General features: G+C 45.9%; 1 protein-coding gene and 3 pseudogenes across 1 annotated transcript; 2 read left to right on the top strand and 2 right to left on the bottom strand.

Annotated features, from left to right (window-relative positions):
• Window positions 1-14: 14 nt before the first annotated feature.
• Window positions 15-948, top strand: LOC135974540 (olfactory receptor 14A16-like; annotated as a pseudogene).
• A 5,914-nt stretch (window positions 949-6,862) lies between these two features.
• LOC135974539 (olfactory receptor 14J1-like) lies at window positions 6,863-7,444 on the bottom strand. The gene has a single exon (XM_065562958.1). The coding sequence runs from the start codon at window positions 7,442-7,444 to the stop codon at window positions 6,863-6,865; it is 582 nt and encodes a 193-aa protein (XP_065419030.1).
• A 5,715-nt stretch (window positions 7,445-13,159) lies between these two features.
• Window positions 13,160-13,939, bottom strand: LOC135974538 (olfactory receptor 14A16-like; annotated as a pseudogene).
• A 4,458-nt stretch (window positions 13,940-18,397) lies between these two features.
• Window positions 18,398-19,317, top strand: LOC135974624 (olfactory receptor 14A16-like; annotated as a pseudogene).
• The last annotated feature ends 1,356 nt before the right edge of the window (window positions 19,318-20,673 follow it).

The raw sequence follows: 20,673 nt of genomic DNA, 5'->3' as shown, positions 1-20,673 counted from the left end.
TCCTGAGAAAGAAAATGCTCAACCTAATCACCGTGACCGAGTTCCTTCTCCTGGGATTCTCTGATGTTCGGGAGCTGCAGATTTTGCACTTTGTGGGGTTTCTACTGATTTACCTGGCAGCCCTGATGAGGAATCTTCTTATCTTCATGGTCATAGCCTTCGACCACCACCTGCACACCCCCATGTACTTCTTCCTGATGAATCTGTCGATCCTAGACCTTGGCTCCATCTCTGTCACTGTTCCCAAATCCATGGCCAACTCCCTCATGAACACTAAGTTCATTTCCTATGCTGGATGTGTTGCCCAAGTCTCTTCCCCCTTCTTCTTGCTGGCAGCGGATTTTTCCCTTCTCACCGTCATGGTGTATGACCAATATGTCGCCATCAGCCAATCACTGCACTATGAGAGAATGATGAACAGCAGAGCTTGTGTCCAAATGGCAGCCAGTGCTAGGATCAGTGGGATTCTCTTCTCTGTGCTACATACTGGAAACACGTTTGCATTGACCTTCTGTGGAGGCAACATAGTGGATCAGTTCTTCTGTGAAATCCCCCAGCTGCTGAAGCTCACCTGTTCTGGCTCATATCTGAGTGAAGTTGGGGTTCTTGCCTTTACTGTGTGTTTAGTCATAGGCTCCTTTTGTTTTTATCATTGTGTCATATGTTCAGATCTTCAAATCAGTGCAAATCAGTGCTCAAATCATCCCCTCTGAGCAGGGCCGGCATAAAGCCTTCTCCACCTGCCTCCCTCACCTCTCTGTGGTCTCCTTGGCTGTTTGCACTGGCATGTTTGCCTATCTGAAACCCACCTCCAGCTCCCCATCTGCTCTGGATCTTGTGGTGGCTGTTCTTTATTCCGTATTGCCACCAATCGTGAATCCAGTTGTCTACAGCATGAGGAACAAAGAGATCAAAGCTGCCCTGAGGAGACTGACTGGGTGTAGGTAATTCACCAAGAATCAATTTTCTGTCTTTCTCTAATTAAAGTTTGCTTACGTAGTATCTTTAAGTATTCATTAATGTCAGTTATTTCCATGACCACACAGCTTGCACACAACCAGGTCTGATTTTGACGTCAGTTGCACCAGTGCAAATCCAGATTAACTTCACTGATGTCACTGTCGCTGGGGTGATTTACACCAGTAGAAAATGTGGTCCCGTTGTGGAGTAAATGGGTGTAAATTGTGTGCACGAGAGGAATTCAGGCTTTCATTCTGTGCCAAAACTATACCTGTTACACTGCTTGGTCACTAGCACCTGTTCCATGGCCACTGAAAACAATGATGGGAGTTGTCTTGCTTGCTTGTGTGTATAAATCAGTATTGGCTTCACTGGAACCAAAGGAGTCAGACTGGAGTAAGACTGGGGTAGATCCTCAACATGTTCCATTGACTTTGGTGGCGCTAAAGCAATTTGCAGCATCTGTAGATCTGAGATACTGCCTCCAATGGAGCTGCATATCCATTACCACCAGCTGGGAACTGGGCCCACTGTCTTCTAAACCACCATTCATGGCCTAACCACTAGAGGGGGACAAGGAGCCAGACTGTGTCAGTCTGGCTCACATGAACATTCAGGTGTGTGAGAGATGGAGAGAGTGGCTAAAATTACAGGGAGGTTTCTAACCACCGGTGGGGCGAGGTTCTGGAGCAACCTCCCAATAGGAGTTGTGGGAGGCAAATGACTGAATTAGTTGAAGAGAGAGCTGGACACATGTCTGATTGGGACTGTATGACGGGGCTGCTTGTGATGGTGGGGGGCAGGGCTCAGCAACCCTGGGGCTCATTTACAGCGTATGTCTTATGTTCCTAAAAGCTTATGCTTCAGGGTTTCATCTGGCCACTGTCAGGGGTCAGGAAGGGATTCCTCCCCCCGACCCAGTGTATTCTGGGAGATTTTATTTAAATCTCTGAAGCATCGGGCACCCTTGGCTGGAGATGGGACATTGGGTGGGATGTGCCAGGGCTCTGAGGTGACACCGAACCATTCTCTGTTTCTCGGGTTCTTGGCTGGCTGGTTCTTGCCCACATGCTCAGGGTCTAACTGATCAACATGTGGGCATCAGGAAGGAATTTCCCCCCTGGTCAGATTGGCAGGGACATTATGGAGGGTTCACTTTCTACAGCAGCGTGTGGTGCAGGTAACTTCTCAGGATTTTCTGGGTGTATCTCAATAATTTCCCTGCCATTGTGGGGGCCTTGGGCACTGGAGCCCTTCAGTCTCTCCTATTCTTTGCCAATGGCACAGAACCATCTAGTGTCCTGAGGGCTGTGACATTTTGGTCTAATATCAGTTGTTGGGTTTGGTGTGCAGATGCTGAGTGGTGTTGGCATATGGCAGGTCAGAGTGGCTCATCTGGTCATCCCTTCAGGCCTTGAACTCTGTGACTTTATGGATGTGCGTGGATGGGGGAGAGGAGAAGGGGCCACACAGAGAATAAACTCCAGTAGAGTCCATGGCGTTTCTTTAGTACAACTGTCTGTGACGCCCTGTCCTCCTGGCTGGGGATAGGTGACTCCAGCTCAAATGAAGCCCTTGACCTGTGCAGCCACGCAGTGTCGCTGTATAAACACCACCCATGGGCAGTGTGTGTTATGAGGCTCCTCTGTGACCCACCTAGGGGACAGGGGGCTGTTCTGCTGGACGTCAGGCAGCCTGGCTGTTCAGCTCAAGCTGTAGAAGCTCGTACTCTGGATGTCTCTGGTTGAGTCCCCAGGGTGCCAGCCAAGATTAGATGGTGATCCTCGCATACGCGCAAGTGGCCTGAGAATTTCCGGGGACCTTATTCCTGCACTAATCAGAGGCTGATGTTGCCTACCAAGCTACTGCAGAACAGCAGCAGGTGTGAGACCTAAGAAGGGAAGAATTCTTTAGTGAGAAGAGAAGCAGGTTTATTCCTGGATCATCTCAAACATGCCCACTCCTAGTCCCTCTGCACCCTGGAGACCGAAGATCCATGGCATGGGCAGGGGTGTGTGTGTTGCTCTCAGCTTAGGTTGGTAGAGCTGGTCAAAGTAACTTGTCATTGGGAAATGGTTTCCTCAACCTGTTTGTGACAAATGTTGCTATGTTTTTAGATGAGTTAAATAATCTGCCTATGTCTTAGAAAAATGTTTCCCAGCTCTTCCCTCGACTAGGTTGGCCACTGAGGCATTTCCAGAATACCAGATCTGATGGGTTGGATCACAGAAACCCCCTTGGGAACTGCCACCTGTTATTCCTGGACTACTTCTGAGCCTGCCAGCTTGGGACTTCAGAGCCTTGCCTGGTTTGAGCCCGACACGCTAGCCTGCTACAAACAGATACCCAGGTCTGAACCACGTCCCCCAAAAGCTGCAGGCTTAACTGAAAACAGCTTAAGAAGTGTTCTTGTCTCCAACACTCAGGTATCCTACTCCAAATGGGGTCCAAACCCCAAATAAATCCATTTTACCCTGAATAAAGTTTATATAGGATAAACTCATAAATTGTACACCCTCTATAACACTGATAGAGAGATATGCAGAGCTGTTTGTCCCTCCCCCCAGATATTAATACATAATACATACTCTGGGTTAATTAATAAGTCAAAAGTGGTTTTATTAAATACAAAGTGTAGGATTTAAGTGGTTCCAAGTAATAACAGACACAACAAAATGAATTACCAAGCATAATAAAATAAAACACGCAAGTCTATGCCTAATACAGTAAGAAAGTGATTCAAGATGAAATCTCACTCTCAGAGATGTTCCAGTAAGCTTCTTTTACAGACTAGCCTCCTTCTAGTCTAGGTCCAGCAATTACTCACACCCCTATGGTTACAGTCCTTTGTTCTAATTTCTTTCAGGTATCCTTTGGGGGTGGAGAAGCTATCTCTTGAGACAGCTGAAAACAAAAGGGAGGAGTTTCCAGGGGCTTAAATAGACTTTCTCTTTTGGGTGGAAATCCCTTCTCCTCTCCTATGCAGAAGCCAGCTGCAAGATACAGTTTTGGAGTCACATGGGCAAGTCACATGTCCATGAATGACTCAGAACTTTACCGGATGATGACAGATCCCCAGGAAAGCTCAGATGTGGATTGGTGTCTCTCAGAGTTCATTGTTAGCTTAAGTGTTTCTTGATTGGGCACTTACTGAGAATAGTCTTTTCTCAAGAAGCTGGCCAACTGCTTCACTGAGGATACTTAAAATCAAGAAAGTACATCGCCAATATTCATAACTTGGAATACAAATTGATGCATGCATGTAATTAGGATGAATATATCCAGTAGATCATAGTCTTTGCAGAGATATGTTACATGGCATATCTAACATAAAACATATTCCAGTCATGTCATCTTTATGCTCATAAGCATATTTCTATAAACCATTATGGGGTTTATTATTTCTAGAAAGCAACACCACACCGGACATTCTGGTACTTCTGTGAAAGCCGTGGCCGTGCCCCTACCTCATCGCCTTGCCTGCCAGCGTGACCTTGCATGCATCCTTCATCCGTGATACTGGACAAAACCATGTCTGGTTTTGTCTCAGTACCAGACAATGGACAAACCACACAAAAAGGGGATTATCCAGCTTAAAACCAAATGAATGGCCAGCTACCCACCATGTTCACCACTCCCACACAGCTTCTGTGTGGCTTCCTAGAAATCTCCTCTACCAGGAATAAGTTCCAAAAACTGGATCTCCTGCATTCTGTCCCAGAGGCACTGATGGTGGGTATATTGTCCAAATAATGAACTTTGTGGCTCCTTTCTGGAGGAGGGCCAAATGGAGTTAAAGGAGTCCTTGGGAACTTCTTAGGCCGCTTAGAAAATCACAGCTCTGGTCTTAGCCCAATCTCCTGTCTTCTCCCTAGACATGGCACCTCTGGGTTAGGTGTCAGACACACTGCCTTGGACAAGTGCACTTGCTTTATAGGTGAAAAGAAGGATTTAGTTCTCCAGGGCTCTCAATTAAGGACCAAACAAACAAGAGACTGAAAACAGGCTTTAGTTTAGAATTTTAAAGGTCCCTAGGGGGGCTGGACCATAGGTCCCGTCAATGGAATATGCTGCCAAGAGAGGTTGTGGAATTCTCATCATTGGAGATTTTATGAAGAACAGGTTGGACAAGCAACTGTCAGTGCTGGTCTAGATTTACTAGGTCCTGCCTCAGCTTCTCAAGCTTTTCAGCTTCAGCCTCACATTTCTATGGTGCTGTGATTCTATAATATACCAATAAAAGACATTTTTTTATACTAGGTGGGCGGGCGCCAGCCACAAAATCAGCAGAGATATGGGAATGTTTTTCAAAGGGGAGGACTATTCTTTCCAGGAATTTAAGATGGGGTTTTCAAAGAGCCAGGCACCTGATTCCCCTTGGCTTCCAGTCCCTCCCAGCCTGGCATTTCTGTGATTTGAGGATCTCTGGTGGATATCGAAGATCATGAGTCAATGGACCCATAGCTGCACACCAGGGTATCATTGCCCAGTATAGACACCTGCACTTCATCACCTAAGGCCCGGTTTTCAAAGGTGTTTAGGTGCCTGGTAGGTTTTTCTAAAGCCTCTAGGTGTCCAAAACGTATTGATTTCAATGGGAGTTAGCTGCCTAGTTGCTTTTGAAAAACCCACTAGGTGCCTAAATATCCCCTGGGGCCTGGATCCATAAAGAGACCCAGGCATGGTGACCCGCAGTGCGGCAACACCTAACGTTTAGGCACCTAGAAAATCACTGGGGCAACAATAGGGTCACACACAGCCTGAGTCAGGCCCCCGGGCTTCCTATATGACAGATAGAGAGAGACAGACACCCAAGAATGGGAGTCACAAAATCGAGCATGCTAGGAGGCGAGGCGCCTGAGCTAACCGATGGGAGATGCCGAGGAGAGGAGTGTGTGCTAGCTCAGAGAGAGATGCCTAAGTCCAGTCAGGGAGGCCCCTGTGTCTGCTAGCGAACCACGAACCAGGGGAAGATAGGCGCATGCTCGGTCCAGGGCCTGATCTGGTAGTACCCGATACTTGATGACATCAAATGAATACTCCCATCTAATCAAATACACCTCGCCCTCCCAAACTCCCACCCAGCAAAAACATCTGGAACAAAGAAACAAATCAACCAACCAACAAAATACAGTACATCTCCGCTATAACGAACCTCTGGGGATCCAAGCCATTTCTTCATTAAAGCCAGAGGTTCATTGTAGAAAAAGAGCCCTGCCTCTTGGGGCAGCGGCTGACACCTTGAGCCCCATGGCCATGGCGGAGGCTGACAGCTCTTCCAGCCCTGTGTCGGTAGTGGGGGCAGAGAGCTCCTCTGGCCTTGAGGCCGCAGCGGGGGCAGAATTTTTACTCCCCACTCTGAAAAAAGGAGAAGAGGCAGAGACCTCACGTGTGACTTTGCTATGGTAACTGATTTTATGTGGAAAGTGCACTGATCCCATAGCGATGGGTGGCAGTACAAAAGCGTCAGACTGATCGATCGATCAATAGATAGAGGGGTATGTATGGGGATGGATGGATAGCTAGACATGATAAGTTCATGGAGAATAGATCCATCAATGGCTATTAACCAAGAGGGTCAGGGATGCAACCCTGTGCTCTGGGTGTCCCTAAGCCTCTGATTGCCAGATGCTGGGATTGGACAACACAGGATGGGTCACTCAATAATTGCCCTGTTCTGTTCATTCTCTCTGAAGCATCTGACATTGGCCACTGTGTGAAGACAGGATATGTATATAGGTGTCAATTTATAGTAATTCCATTGACCTGAGTGCAGTTTTTCTAGATATTTACCAGTGTAAATACCTCAGTGTGCATAAACGGATTGCATGTTATGTTCTCAGGGAGACAATAATGTCAAGAGTTGATTATATTTATAAAAAACAACAGAATGAGATGATGGTCATGGGAAAAATATGGCCATTTTATTTTTTGGAGAATAGCCACACAGGGCAGCACTGATATCCTTGTTTCTCATGCTATAAATGATCGGATTAATCATGGGAGGCACCACGGAATACACAACAGCCACCATGAGATCCAGACATGAGATTGAGCTGGAGGTGGGGATAATATAGGAAAAACTAGCAGTGCAAACAAACACGGAGACCACAATGAGGTGAGGGAGGCAGGTGGAGAAGGCTTTATGCCGGCCCTGCTCAGAAGGGATTCTCAGCACTGTTTTGAAGATCAGAACATAAGACACAATTATAAAAACAGTTAAAGCAAAGTACACGCTAAAGGCAATAGTCCCAGTTTCATTGAGACATGAGTCATACCAAGCAAGTTTGAGGAGCTGGGGGATTTCACAGAAGAACTGCTCCATCTCATTGTCTCCACAGAAGATTATTGCAAACGTGTTCCCAGTGTGCAGTGCAGAATTGAGAACCCCATTGATCCAGATACTGTCTGCCATTTGGACACAAGCTCTCCTGTTCATTATTGACTTGTAGTGCAGTGGTTGGCAGATGGCAACGTCAGTCATACGCCATGATTATTAGTAAGGGAAGCTCAGCTGTAGCAAAGAAAAGGAAGAGAAAGACTTGTATGACGCATCCGTAATACGAAATGGCCTTGGTGTTCATGAGGGAATTGGCTATGGACTTGGGGTCGACAATGGAGATGGAGCCAAGGTCTAGGATGGACAGATTCATCAGGAAGAAATACATGGGTGTGAAGACAGTGGTCGAGAGCTATGGCTGTGATGATGAGAAGATTCCCAGTCAGGGCTGCCAGGTAAATCCCTAGAAACACCATGAAATGCAAAATCTGCAGCTCCCGAATGTCAGAGAATCCCAGGAGAAGGAACTCGGTCACATTGATTTGGTTGGACTTTTTCTTCCTCAGTACATCATGTGCAGGACCGGCTTTAGGCCGATTCAGCCGATTCGGCTGAATTGGGCCCCTTGCTAAGAGGGCCCTGCGCCTCAGCTCTCCACCCCGCCCCCAGCTCACTTCCCTCTCCTCCCCTCCCCTGAACGCTCTGCCCCCTGCTCCTCCCCCTCCCCTACTTCCCGTGAATCAGAGGTTCACGGGAAGTTTAAAAAGAAGCAGCGGCAGGCAGGAAGCACCAGGTAAGCTGGGGTGGCGGGGGGGCGTGAGAAGGGCTCCGGGGAAGCGCGGCGCGTCCCAGTCCAGCCCCGGCCGAGCAGCTCCCTCCGGCCCCGGTTACAGCCAAACACGTCAGAGCGGCTCAGCTCTGGCCCCCGCGGCTTGTCTTGGCTCCGGCCCGGCCCCCTCGGCAAGGGTCTGGCCCAGCCCCTGTGGCTTGGATCTGGCTCGGCTCGGGCCCAGCCCCCGTGGCGCGGCGCGGCTCGGCTCGGGTCTGGCCCGGCCCCCGCAGTTTGGCTTGGGTCCGGCCCAGCTCGGCTCTGGCCCCCCGGCTTGGCTCCGGCCGCCAACCGGCTCCGGGCCGGACCCAAGCCCCGCGACCCCGGCCGGAGCTCCGGCCGGAACATGGCTTGATTCCTGGGGGCGGGGCTTGGGGCCACAAGCCCCACCCCCAGGAATCGGGCCCCGCTCTTGCTAAATCCGGCCCTGATCATGTGATGCCTGTGAATGGAAGGACAAGGGAAATGACCAGGGTTCGGCTGCAGTCAGTATAGGCCTTGCTGGAGCCCTAGGCATAACTAACAGTATGAACCAAAAGCTGCAAATAAGAAGAGATGAAATAGAATGTATGGGTTTGAAATTATCATATTATTGGACAATATTTGCATTCCCCAGTCTTTCTTAAAGCTCAGTTTCCAATTAAGCGTGGTCAGAAATTTTCTACTTAAATTGTTTTCAAAGGAAAATTATGTTTTCAATTAATCAAATGTTCACAGAACGTCTCAGGTATCCTCAAATATATTTCACTGATACTTCATATATATACATAGGAAAACTGAAAACTCAAGTTTTTTGGGTGGATCTAGGCAAAAAAAATCAGTTTTCTGCAATTTTTTGCTGAATATGTTTGTTTCTCACTTGCTAGAACATGAAAAATTGGAGATTTCTGGGAAGTCTATGAAAACCCTACCTTTTTTTATTAAAAAAATACTGATAGGCTCTAAATGTTTGATTGACTTGATAGCAAAAGTCTTAAAGAGTTGCAAACATAATTCAAATTTACGTTCTTAAATTAGCCCTGTATATTAATACTCTAACATATTTAATTGAAATGGCAAACTTACTGTGCTGGTCTTTGTGGAATTTTTCCCAGCTTGCGATTCATTCGAGCCTCCAGTGTTAGGAATCATTGATCTATCTATCTATCTATCTATCTATCTATCTATCTATCTATCTATCTATCTATCTATCTGCCCACTGCCAGGATTGTTTGGTTCTCTGTCTCTCTCATGCCCCCATCACCGTATTATCCAGAATTCGTTGTCGTGTCCCTTCTTTGGATGTCCTGAGTTGCTGGATCTCTCTGCAGTTCCTAGTAGACAGGGTTCTACTCCACAGATGGGCTCTCCCTGCTCCCCTCCTTGGGCAGGGATGGCTGAGAAGTGATGGACTAAATGGGATGAGGGACTGTCATAAACAGAGAGTTAAGGGTTAATGCCTGTAAAGGGTTAAGAAGTTCACCTAGCCTAGCTGACACCTGACCAGAGGAACCAATGGGGGGACAAGATGTTTCAAAAGGAAGAAGGGAAGTTCCCTTTGTCTGGGTCAGTTTCACTTTTGACCAGAGTGGGAAAGCTCCAGAATTCAGTCTCTTATCAAGTAGTGAGTATTAGTGAAGGGAATAAATAGGTTTATGTTTATTTTCTTTTGTAACTTGTCTTGTGAAATTAGAGAAATAATCAAATTGGGTATTTTTTGTATAACTAAGTTTTTGCCCAGGGGAATATCCTCTGTGTTTTGAATCTGTTGTCTGTGAGAGTAGCTGGTATGCTAATCTCTCCCAGAGGTTTTCTTTTACCTTTCTTTTCTTTAATTAAAAGTCTTATTTTTAAGAACCTGATTGATTTTTCCTTGTTTTAAGATCCAAGGGGTTTGGATCGGTGTTCACCAGGGAATTGGTGGATGAGTCTCTCAAGGCTACTCAGGGAGTGAAAGGTTTTGTGGGGAAGACAGAGTTTCCCAAATAACTCAATAACATTTGGGTGGTGGCAGCCAGACCAGATCTAAGCTCTTAATTGAGCTTAGGGGTTCACATGCACGTCCCCACATCGGTACCCTAAAGTTCAGAGTGGGGGTGAAACCTATGACAGGGAATGAAAGCCTCTCCCAGTTCTGGAGAGGGCCAGGCAGAGGAAGGAGGAGAGTGGGGTGGAAGGAGTGGTGGCCAGGGCTGGCCAATGGAAAGAAGCAGGAGAGAAGGTCTGGTGTTTGCAGGTGGGAAATAAGGAAGCGGGGATGGGGGGCTGTTTCCTGGGGCTGGGGCCATGTCAGGGGAGTGGGGCTAAGCAGAGAAGGGAACTGGTGGGCAGAGGGGTTCAGCCGGGATCTCTGAGGAAGCTCAGTCAGGAACTCTGGGTGGAGAATTGGCTCTGGCCATGGGAGGGGGAATCTCGAAGAACAGGGACCGAGAGCGTCCATGAGTTGGAGGGTTGTGAGAGGGGAGGGAGGGGATTAAGGGCTAGAGGGATTGTTTGGGGGTCTGGGCTGTGTGAGGCAGAGGGAAGGAGAAAATAGGGGACTAGAGTAAGAACATTCAGGGACTGGAGGATGTGGCAGAGGCTGGAGTCAAAGGGCCTGAATCTCCTCTCCCTGAAACCAGACACACTCCAGTGTAACACCATGGACTACCCCTGAGATGAGTGATGGGGGAATCAGCCCCATTGACTCCAGTGGGGTTACTCCTGATTTACACCAGTGTGACTGAGAGGGAAATCAATTGACTGCAGTGGAGTATTTCTAACTTTTCATACAGTTGGTGTGTTATGGTGATTTATTGTGCACAGCTAGAGATCAAACCGGGGCTCAGATCCTCATGCCAGAGTCTCCAAAGCTCAAGGGCCAACTCACCAGAGTGCAGTACCTCCTCTGGGCCTCGGGGGGAAATAAAGTGACAGCGTTATTAGCCACAGTGTTTAGTTCTCAGTTAGGCGTGTCAGCCTTTGAAGTGCTTGGAGTCGTGCCAAACGGATTGCATTGTGCATGTGCCTGGCAAGAGAGGAGGAGATGGTTGAAAGCTGTTTCTGACTCGCAGCCCCATAGCTGCTGAAAGGAAAATGTTCTGGCCAACAAACCTAGGCCTGTTACATAAAATCTAACCCTGGGCAGAAATCTGTGCCTAAAAACAGGAGGCATCTGCCTCTGTTGAAGGGTTTTTAATCTTGGGGAATTGTCCCTTGAGCACAACCAAATATTGAGAAGGTGCTGAAACTATTTGTGAAATGAAAATAAATAACCCATGCACATGCTCACTGGGAGGGGGGGATGATTGGGGGCGGAAGAGTTGGTGGGAAAGGAAGAGAGAAGTTTTGGGGGCAGTGAGAGGAGGGGTGATTATGGGGAGGAGGATAAAGGAGGAGGGTGGATAGGAGAGGAGTTGGGGATCAGGGGACAGGTTGGGGGTCAGGAGATGGGGAGGGTAACAGGGTGAGTGACAGCAGCCTGGGGGAAAATGGGGACAGGAGCACCTGACAACTCCATATTGCCCTCCCATGTCTGTGTCAATATCTGAGGGTTCTCAAAACATCTATGGGGGTCCAACCCTCCCTGCTGCCCTCACATAATCTTGGAATCATGTGTGCCAGGTCTAGGGAAGCGACACCCCTTGGGGTGTGAAGCTGAGAAGAGACACAAATGGAGCATGCAGCGACAACACCGTGAAGACCCTGCTGACACTGGGGTGCTGGTACAGGTGGAACAGTTCACACCTCTCAAAGCGATTGTTTCAGGGTGCACCGTCTCCTGGAGGGGTTCTCACTCAGCTCAGAATAGCTCATTAAGATAAATAGGCCACTTCAGTGGCAGATAGATGCGTCCAGCTTTGTGCTGCACTTATGGAGAGGTTCTGCGGGTGGATGTGAGGGGAGCCCAGACAGGCACAGAATACAGCTCCTGTCCAGAAAAACGTGGTGGTTGTGAAAAGATCCTTTTGTGTCTCTCGTCATCCATATCCACTGCTATCTACAGCCGCTACAAGGACCACTTACTCCTACCAACATTTTTCTTTCTCTTCAAACAGCTAGGAAATTAAATACCCAGAAACTTCATTGAAACAGAGTTAAGGTCTCCCAGTGAGAGCTTGTGCCCATCCAGAAGGTCCAGTTCAGCAAAATTCAAGCTTCTGAAAACCAGGACATACAGAATTAAGGTAAATGCTCACATAACCTTAATTCTGCCCCCTTTGGGCAATGCCCCACAACACCCGTAACACCCACATCACTTGTGACTGTGATGGACAGATGCTACCTGCGCTTGCTCTACACTCGAACACTGGGTCTGCTCCCCCCACAGAATGCCACATTGGTACAATTTAACTACATCCCCTTTTACAGCCCCTGCACACTTGCACACAGGAGACCACCTAAACCTCTACTTCCCCCTACTCCTCATTAAACCCACAGCCTGCTCTCCTATGCCCCCTCACCACTGACAAGATGAACCTACTGACATGATTCTGTATTTAAATGATGCGGATGGGACCCTCAAGGCACAAGTGCACCTCTTCCCTTTGGTCACTCACATAGGGTGTGGGGGTGAGACCAGATCGCCCCATATCGCAAACACAGCTCTATGGTGCTCCTCATCTAATCCCCAGAGGTCCTCATATCACAAACACACCACCCTTCTCCCTCCACCATTCAAGTCAGCTACAGCTAACACAATAAATGCAGAGGGAGGTTAATGCAGAGAATTCGATGGGGCTATTGTCAGCTTGTGGGGGCAGAGTTAAGGTTGTATGAGCTTTTATCTTAACTCTCTATTTCTTGGCTTTCCAAAGTTTAAATTTTGCAGTACAACACAATGTTCTGGAAGGGTCTGAACTATCACTGGGCAACCTTAACTCTGTGTTAACAAAGTGTTATTGTTTTTTGGCCATATATAGCTTGATCGATCAATCAATTCTTATCTGATTTACACTTGTGTAAACCTAGAGTAATTCCACTGACTTCAGTGAATTTAATCTGCATTATTACCACTGTAAACACAGCATTTTGTATAAAAAAGATTGCACATCACCTTCCCATGGAGACAATAATGTCATCATTTCATTATATCTGTAAGGAAACACAGAATGAAACCATGGTCATGGGAGTTATCTGGAAATTTTATTTTTGGTGAAGAACCTCCATTCAGTTAGTTTCTTCCAGGCACCTTTGATCTCCTTGCTCCTCATGCTGTAGATGATCGGATTCATCAGAGGAGGCACCACGGAATAAAGCACACTCACCACAAGATCCAGACCTGATGGAGTGTGGGAGGTGGGCTTCACCTTAGCAAAAACAGCAGTGCAAAATATCAAGGAGATCACAATGAGGTGAGGAAGTCAGATGGAGAAAGCTTTATGCCAACCCTGCTCAGAGGGAATTCTCAGCACTGTTTTGAAGATCTGAACATACGACACAATTATAAAACCAAAGCAGCTTAAACCTAAGAATATGTTAAAGGAAAGAATCACAGTTTTACCAAGGTACAGGTCAGAGCAGGCCAGCTTGAGTATTTGGGGGATTTCACAGTAGAACTGACCCACCATGTTGCCTCCACAGAAGGTTATTCCAAATGTGTTCCCAGTGTGCAGTATACAAAGGAGAATTCCAGTGATCCAGGCACTGGCTGCCATTTGGACACAAGCTCTCCTGTTCATTATAATCTCATAGTTCAGTGGTTGGCAGATGGCGACATATCGGTCGTACGTCATGATGGTGAAAAAAGCAAAGTCAACCGCAGTGAAGAAGATGAAGAGAAAGACTTGGGTAACACATCCAGCATAAGAAATTAACCTGGTGTTTAGCAGGGAGTTGGCCACCGACTTGGGGACAGTGAGGGAGATGGATCCAAGTTCTAAGAGGGACAGATTCATCAGGAAGAAGTACATGGGGGTGTGAAGGTGATGGTCAAGCAGTGCAAGGATGATAAGAAGGAGATTCCCTGTCAGGGATACCAGGTAAATCCCTAGAAACAGGATAAAGTGAAAAATACGCAGCCCCCAAAAATCAGAGAATCCCAGAAGAAAGAACTCATTCACAGTGGTTCGGTTGGACATTTTCTTTCTCAGTACATCATGTGCTGCCTGAGGAGGGGTAAGGACAAGGGCAATGTCAGGAGGAGATCGTTCCTCACCTGTAATAATCTCACCAGTAGTAAACTGCATTGTGACACCAGTGTAAATTGCCACAGCTCCCTTACAGTCGAGCAGTGTCCATTTCCACCATCTGAGGTTCTGGTCTCAGATGCAGCTTGATAAAATGCCATGTAAATATGTAACCAATTGCAATCCAAACCCTACAATCTTAGGAATGACAGTCCTCCTATTGCGACAATGGAGAGCTATTTTACGAGAGGAGAGTGACGCTACTTCTACACTATGAACCTGGGGAGTGATTCCCAGCTCGGGTCCATGTCCTTGAGATGGCCCGATGAGAGCTGGCACAAGTATAAATCCTCTATAGCCATGCTAGCATGAGCAGCCATGCTGAGTAGGTGGCCCCGACGTTGAGACAAGCTTGTACGTGGCATGACAAAGCTATGATGCCGCCCATGCTACTGTGATATATACTCATCCATCTAGCACAAGCGCATGTGAGCTGGGGAATCACAGCCCTAGCTTGTAATGTAGATGTAGCCTAAAAGAATTTGTCTTGTTTAGCTGAGCAAAAAGTCTGCTGAGAGGGGATGTAGTCGCTCTCTATACATAGATTAGGGGGATAAACACCAGGGAGAGAGAAGAGCTGTTGATGCTAAAGGATAATACTGGCACAGGAACTAATGCGGATAAGCTGGCCATGAGTAAATTTAGGCTGGAGATGAGAAGTATGTTTTTCCCCAGCAGAAGAGGGCTGAACTAGAGCTGACATTTATTCCTTAAAAAAAAAAAAAAAAACCTTTAGATACTACTTTTCAAAAGAAAATGCAAATAGGACTCCTGAGCATAGACAATACTATTTTATACTTAGGCTTAGCAGTATTTAATTTATATTTATATATAATTTGGACTGATAATATTGATTTTTATAATTAAATATTTTTCTATTTTTATCAGTTTAAATTTTCACAGTTGCAGGAAATTATGGAGGGATCAGACAATAGTTATTTAATGACAGTACATGTTGAGTTTCAAAAAATTAAAATTTGAGAACTGTGAAAGCACAATGTTTCAACATGACGTGAAGATATAGAAAGTCAATAACCTTACATCAAACACTCATAAGTTCTCAAGCAGCATTTTTCTTACTTTGCCTCACTGGAAATGTCGATTGTTGAAGGAAATATTTTTTCACTGGCTTTGTGTGTATGGTGAAATCAACATTTACAAATATTTACTGATAAAAATCTAATCCTTATAGATTACTTATAGAGGTAGCAATGGAAAGAGGATTGCATAGACAAGACAAGACCATAACAATGAACTATTAGTTTAGTTTTCCTAAAAGATTAAAGCAGCGGTCTGCATTGTGCATAATTCTCATTCAAGTGGTGCACGTGAACAAGAAATAATAAACAGAGTGTTTTTTACAAAAAATCTTGAAGTCCTTGAGCTATATTGTCCTCTCCATTATACCAGATATATGCCACCGTAACTCCACTGATTTCAGTGGGGTTACATCACTGCAAAAATGGTACAATTGGGTGGACAGTTTTTATTCTGTCTTTATTCAGGCAAAACTCATAGTGGAGGAAATTCTGGTATCAGGGGTGAAGCCAAAATAACACCAATGACTTCAGCTTTACTCTGCTGTTTCTCAGATGCCAGTCTGGCCCAACCAGAGTCTTGCTTGATTAAACACTTATAAGCAACTCAAAATTTGGCCCCTAAATAGACTTCTTCAGCAATTTATAATCATAGATCAATACATCAGCTGCATATTTTCCAAACCCAATTGTCTTCTCTCACGTACCTTGGAGAAAGGCAAAAATGATACCCAGAAATACAGACCTGGAGCCAATACAAGGTGTGAATATTCCTCTCATTCACAAAAGCACCTCAAAGGTGGTAAGAAAAATAAGCCACCGCACTGTTTTGGCCTCACTCTAGGAGAAGGCAGACCCTCTGCAGGTTTTGCAGAGCTGCCACTTTTTCACCAAAGATAGGTAATAATAATATTGGGTGTGTTCTGAGGGCAATATAAATAAATACTCTCATATAAGAGAATTGGCAGCAGCCCTACACATTCCTGAAATGTTACAGTGATGGATATAGTTCAGACAGAAGATTCAAGAGAGTGGGGCAACAGATTATGTACGGGAATAAAGCGATAGATCATGCAAGTGCCTCAGCAGCAAGAAGCCAGCAGATTTCCAATGGGTTCCCATGTTTCCATTTCAGTGATAGGAGCTGGTTGTGGGAGGGGTTTGTAGACACCCCCTCCACTATGTGCATTGCCAATCTGAGCTCATATTCCTAAATGTGGGAACTGATGTCTTGGCCCACAAAGTGTTTTGTTCTCATTGCCAAACTCAGATCTGGTTCCTTGTTTCGTAACATCACTATATACAGTATACCATCTAAATTGGAACCAGTGAGATATATGGGACATAACGGTGTTGTGTTTGTGTGTGAGAGCCTGTGAGTGTGTGTCTATGATTGTTTTTGTGCTGGGGGAAAGAGTGTGTTTGGTGCATTTAGGCTGGTGTGTTAGAGTGAGTGTTTGCATGTTGGATAGTGTACGTGTGCCTGCTTATGTGAAGTGTGAGTGAGCATCATGGTGTGTGTGTGCATCAGTCTATGGAAGATACTGCATGGGTGTTTGTGTGAGAGTTTGCCTGTGTGTTTAAATAGCAACAATTGAACCCAATAAAAGTTACCAGGTGAATCAACAAGTCAAAAACAGTTTTGTATCAGGTTCCATTTTAAACAAAATCTAAACATTTTGTTTCAATGTTGACCATGTTTTAAAGTAAAATTAAGGAAAAAGTTAAAAGTTTTTTTGTACTAGAAAATCAAAACGTTTCATTCCAAAAAGGTCAATTATTTTACACTTCAACTGACAATGCCACTTTTTTAACCTCTGACCAGCATAAATTTTGTGGTCCATTTTAAGAATGGGCTTAATTCTTCTCACACACTCATGTAAATCCTGATTATTTCCATTGAATCTACTCTTGTGTCAGTGGATTTAATGTAATTTATATCAGTCTAAACTAGGAGCTGAACTTTTCTCTGGCAGCTTGATCAACATGCCCAGTTTTTTTTAACTGTTTATTTAGGAAGTTTTAACAAGTTTACAAATCCTTGCCATGTAAATATCAGAAACAAAACAATCATTACAACAGTGAACTTTGGTTTAAAGAGACATCATATCGGAATATAGTCACCAAATCTTTCTATTTAACAGGTTGTTACCAAAGTACAGAGTGAGGATCATTAGAACTCCTTCGTCATTTCTGGTGATTTTATTAAATTGAGTGAAATTTCTGTATTCACATATTTAACAGAACAGGTTTGTCTATCAAATGTTCATATGCAAAGCAATTGGACAGGTGTGCTGGGATATTTTTGCAGGTGAATATAATTTGAGCACTGAATAAGAGGTGGGTAAAGCCAGAATTCCTGGACTGTATTTCCAGCTCCGGGAGAGGTGTTGATTTTAGTGGGTTACAGCAGGGGTGAACTGAGAATCAGGATTCCTGTTTTTTCTTCAAAGCTCTCGGGGGAAGTTTAGTTGAGTAGTTAGAAAAGCAGGAAGGGATCCAGAACGTCTTTCTCTCACAGCGAGCATGGAAATCTGGCTAGAACGGGCGACGAAGCATCAGGAGTCCTGAGCTGTATTCATCACTCAAGTTTACTGTGTAATTATGGTTGAGGTTTGGTCACATCCAGGCGAAATGCTGCTCCCATTTAGAGCAGTATAAATGGGGAGTAATTCCATGGTATACAGTGCAATTACCCCACATTCACAGCAGTGCCCCTGACAGCAGAATCTGGCCAGCCAGACCCCTGATTCCCCTCGGTAAACTGAGGATAGTAACATTTATACAATGTTATACAGAGTTCGCCCACCTCTGGGTGACAGAGGTATACAAATTCTTCAAAAGCAATTATTCCTAATTCTTCTCTCCATCACCCTGGTACAAATTAGGAGTAACTGCACTGAAGTCCACTGAGCTGATTCTACTTTCTCTCACCCCAGTGTAAATCAGGAGTAAAGCCATTCAAGTCAATGAGACTGTTTTCCCCCTCCTCATTCCCATATTACACCAATCTTCACAAGCTAAGGGTCTGACTCAAGGAAATTAAGGTGGTTTTCACACAAGGAGAGTTATTTTACTGATCTAATCCTGGCCCTTGCTCTTGTCCCTCCCTCTGCAACCATCATACGATGTTCTGAGAAAGAAAATGTCCAACCGAACCACCGTGACCGAGTTCCTTCTCCTGGGATTCTCTGATGTTCGGGAGCTGCAGATTTTGCACTTTGTGGGGTTTCTAGTGATGTACTTGGCAGCCCTGGTGGGGAATCTTCTTATCTTCATGGCCATCGCCTTCGACTACCACCTTCAGACCCCCATGTACTTCTTCCTGATGAATCTGTCCATTCTAGACCTTGGCTCCATCTCTGTCACCGTTCCCAAATGCATGGCCAACTCCCTCATGAACACCAGGTCCATTTCCTATGCTGGATGTGTTGCCCAAGTCTTTTTCTTCCTCTTCTTTGTGACAGCGGATTTTTCCCTTCTCATTGTCATGGCGTATGACCGATATGTTGCCATCTGCCAACCACTGCACTATGACACAATGATGAACAGCAAAGCTTGTGTCCAAATGGCAGCTGGTGCCTGGATCAGTGGGATTCTCAACTCTGTACTACACACCGGGAACACGTTTGCATTGATCTTCTGTGGAGGCAACATGGTGGATCAGTTCTTCTGTGAAATCCCCCAGCTGCTGAAGCTCACCTGCTCTGACTCTATCTGAGTGAAGGTGGGGTTACTGCATTTACTGTGTGTTTAGTCTTAGGCTGCTTTGTTTTTATGATTGTGTCATATGTTCAGCTCTTCAAATCAGTGCTCAGAATCCCCTCTGAGCAGGGACGACATAAAGCCTTCTCCACCTGCCTTCCTCACCTCACTGTGGTCTCCTTGTTTGTTTTCACTGTGGCCTTTGCCTACCTGAAACCCACCTCCAGCTCCCCATCTGCTCTGGATCTTGTGGCGGCTGTTCTTTATTCCGTATTGCCACCAATCGTGAATCCAATTGTCTACAGCATAAGGAACAAAGAGATCAAAGCTGCCCTGAGGAGACTGACTGGGTGTAGGTAATTCACCAAGAATTAATTTTCTGTCTTTCTCTAATTAAAGTTTGCTTATGTAGTATCTTTAGCTATTCATTAATGTCAGTTATTTTCATAACCACACAGATTGCACACAAACACGTCTGATTTTGACCTAGTTGCACCAATGCAAATCTAGATTAACTCCGCTGATGTCACTGCCGCTGGGGTGATTTACACCAGTAGAAAATCTGGTCCAGTTTTGGAGTAAATGGGTGTAAATTGTGTGCACAAGAGGAATCAGACTTTCATTCTGTGCCAAAACAATACCCCTTACACTGCTTGGCCAGTAGCGCCTGTTCCATGGCCACTGAAAAGAATGATGGGAGTTGTCTTGCTTGTGTGTATAAATCAGGGAGTGGCTTAATTGGAACCAGAAGAGTCAGACTGCTGTAAAACTGGGGTAGGTGAGAAGACATTTGGGGTAAATCCTCAACACATCAGTGTAGTTTCATTGACTTTGGTGGCACAAAATCAAATTGCAGCATCTGTGGAGCTGACCTACTGCCTCCAGTGGAGATATATATCCATAGCCACAGACGGGGTACTGGGCCCATTGTCTTATAAACCACCGTTCATGGCCTAACCACTAGGTCAGGGACAAGAGGCCAGACTGTGTTAGCTCACATGTACATTCGGTTGTGTGGGAGATGGAGAGACTGGCTAGAAATTACAGGAAGGTTTCTAACCACCAGTGGGGCGAGGTTCTGGAGCAGCCACACAATAGGAGTTCTGGGGGTCCAATGACTGAATTAGTTTGAAGATAGAGCTGGACACATGTCTGAGTGGGATTGTATGACGGGGCTGCTTGTGATGGTCTGGGGTAGGGCTCATCAGCCCTGGGGCTCAGTTGTGGCGTATGTCTTATGTTCCCAAAAGCTCAGGCTTCAGGGTCTCCTCTGACCACTAGCAGGGATCAGGAAGGGATTCCTCCCCCACCACCCAGTGTATTCGGGGATCATTTTTTAAATTTCTGACGCATCCGGACGGCCCTAACTGGAGATGGGACATTGGGTGGGATGTGGCAGGGCTCTGAGGTGGCACCAAGCCACTCTCTCTCAGGTGAGTGCCTGGCTGGTTCTTGCCCACATGTTCATGATCTCACTAATCACCATCTGGGGGTCAGGTAAGAATTTCTCCCCCGGTCAGATTGGCAGGGCCCTTAGAAGGGTTTCGCTTTCATCTCCAGAGTGTAGTGCAGGTCACTTGACAGGATTATCTGGGTGTATCCCAATCATTTCCCTGCCTTTGCGGGAACCACAGGCACTGGTGCACCTCAGTCTCTCCTATTCTCTGCCGGTGGCACAGAACTGTCTAGTCTCCAGAGGGCTGTGACACTTTGGTC

Source organism: Chrysemys picta, chromosome 12 (assembly GCF_011386835.1).
Source record: "Chrysemys picta bellii isolate R12L10 chromosome 12, ASM1138683v2, whole genome shotgun sequence".
In the NCBI taxonomy this organism is placed as follows: domain Eukaryota; kingdom Metazoa; phylum Chordata; order Testudines; family Emydidae; genus Chrysemys; species Chrysemys picta.
Note: the sequence above shows the minus strand (reverse complement) of the source record. Positions and strands in the feature narration are given on the sequence as shown.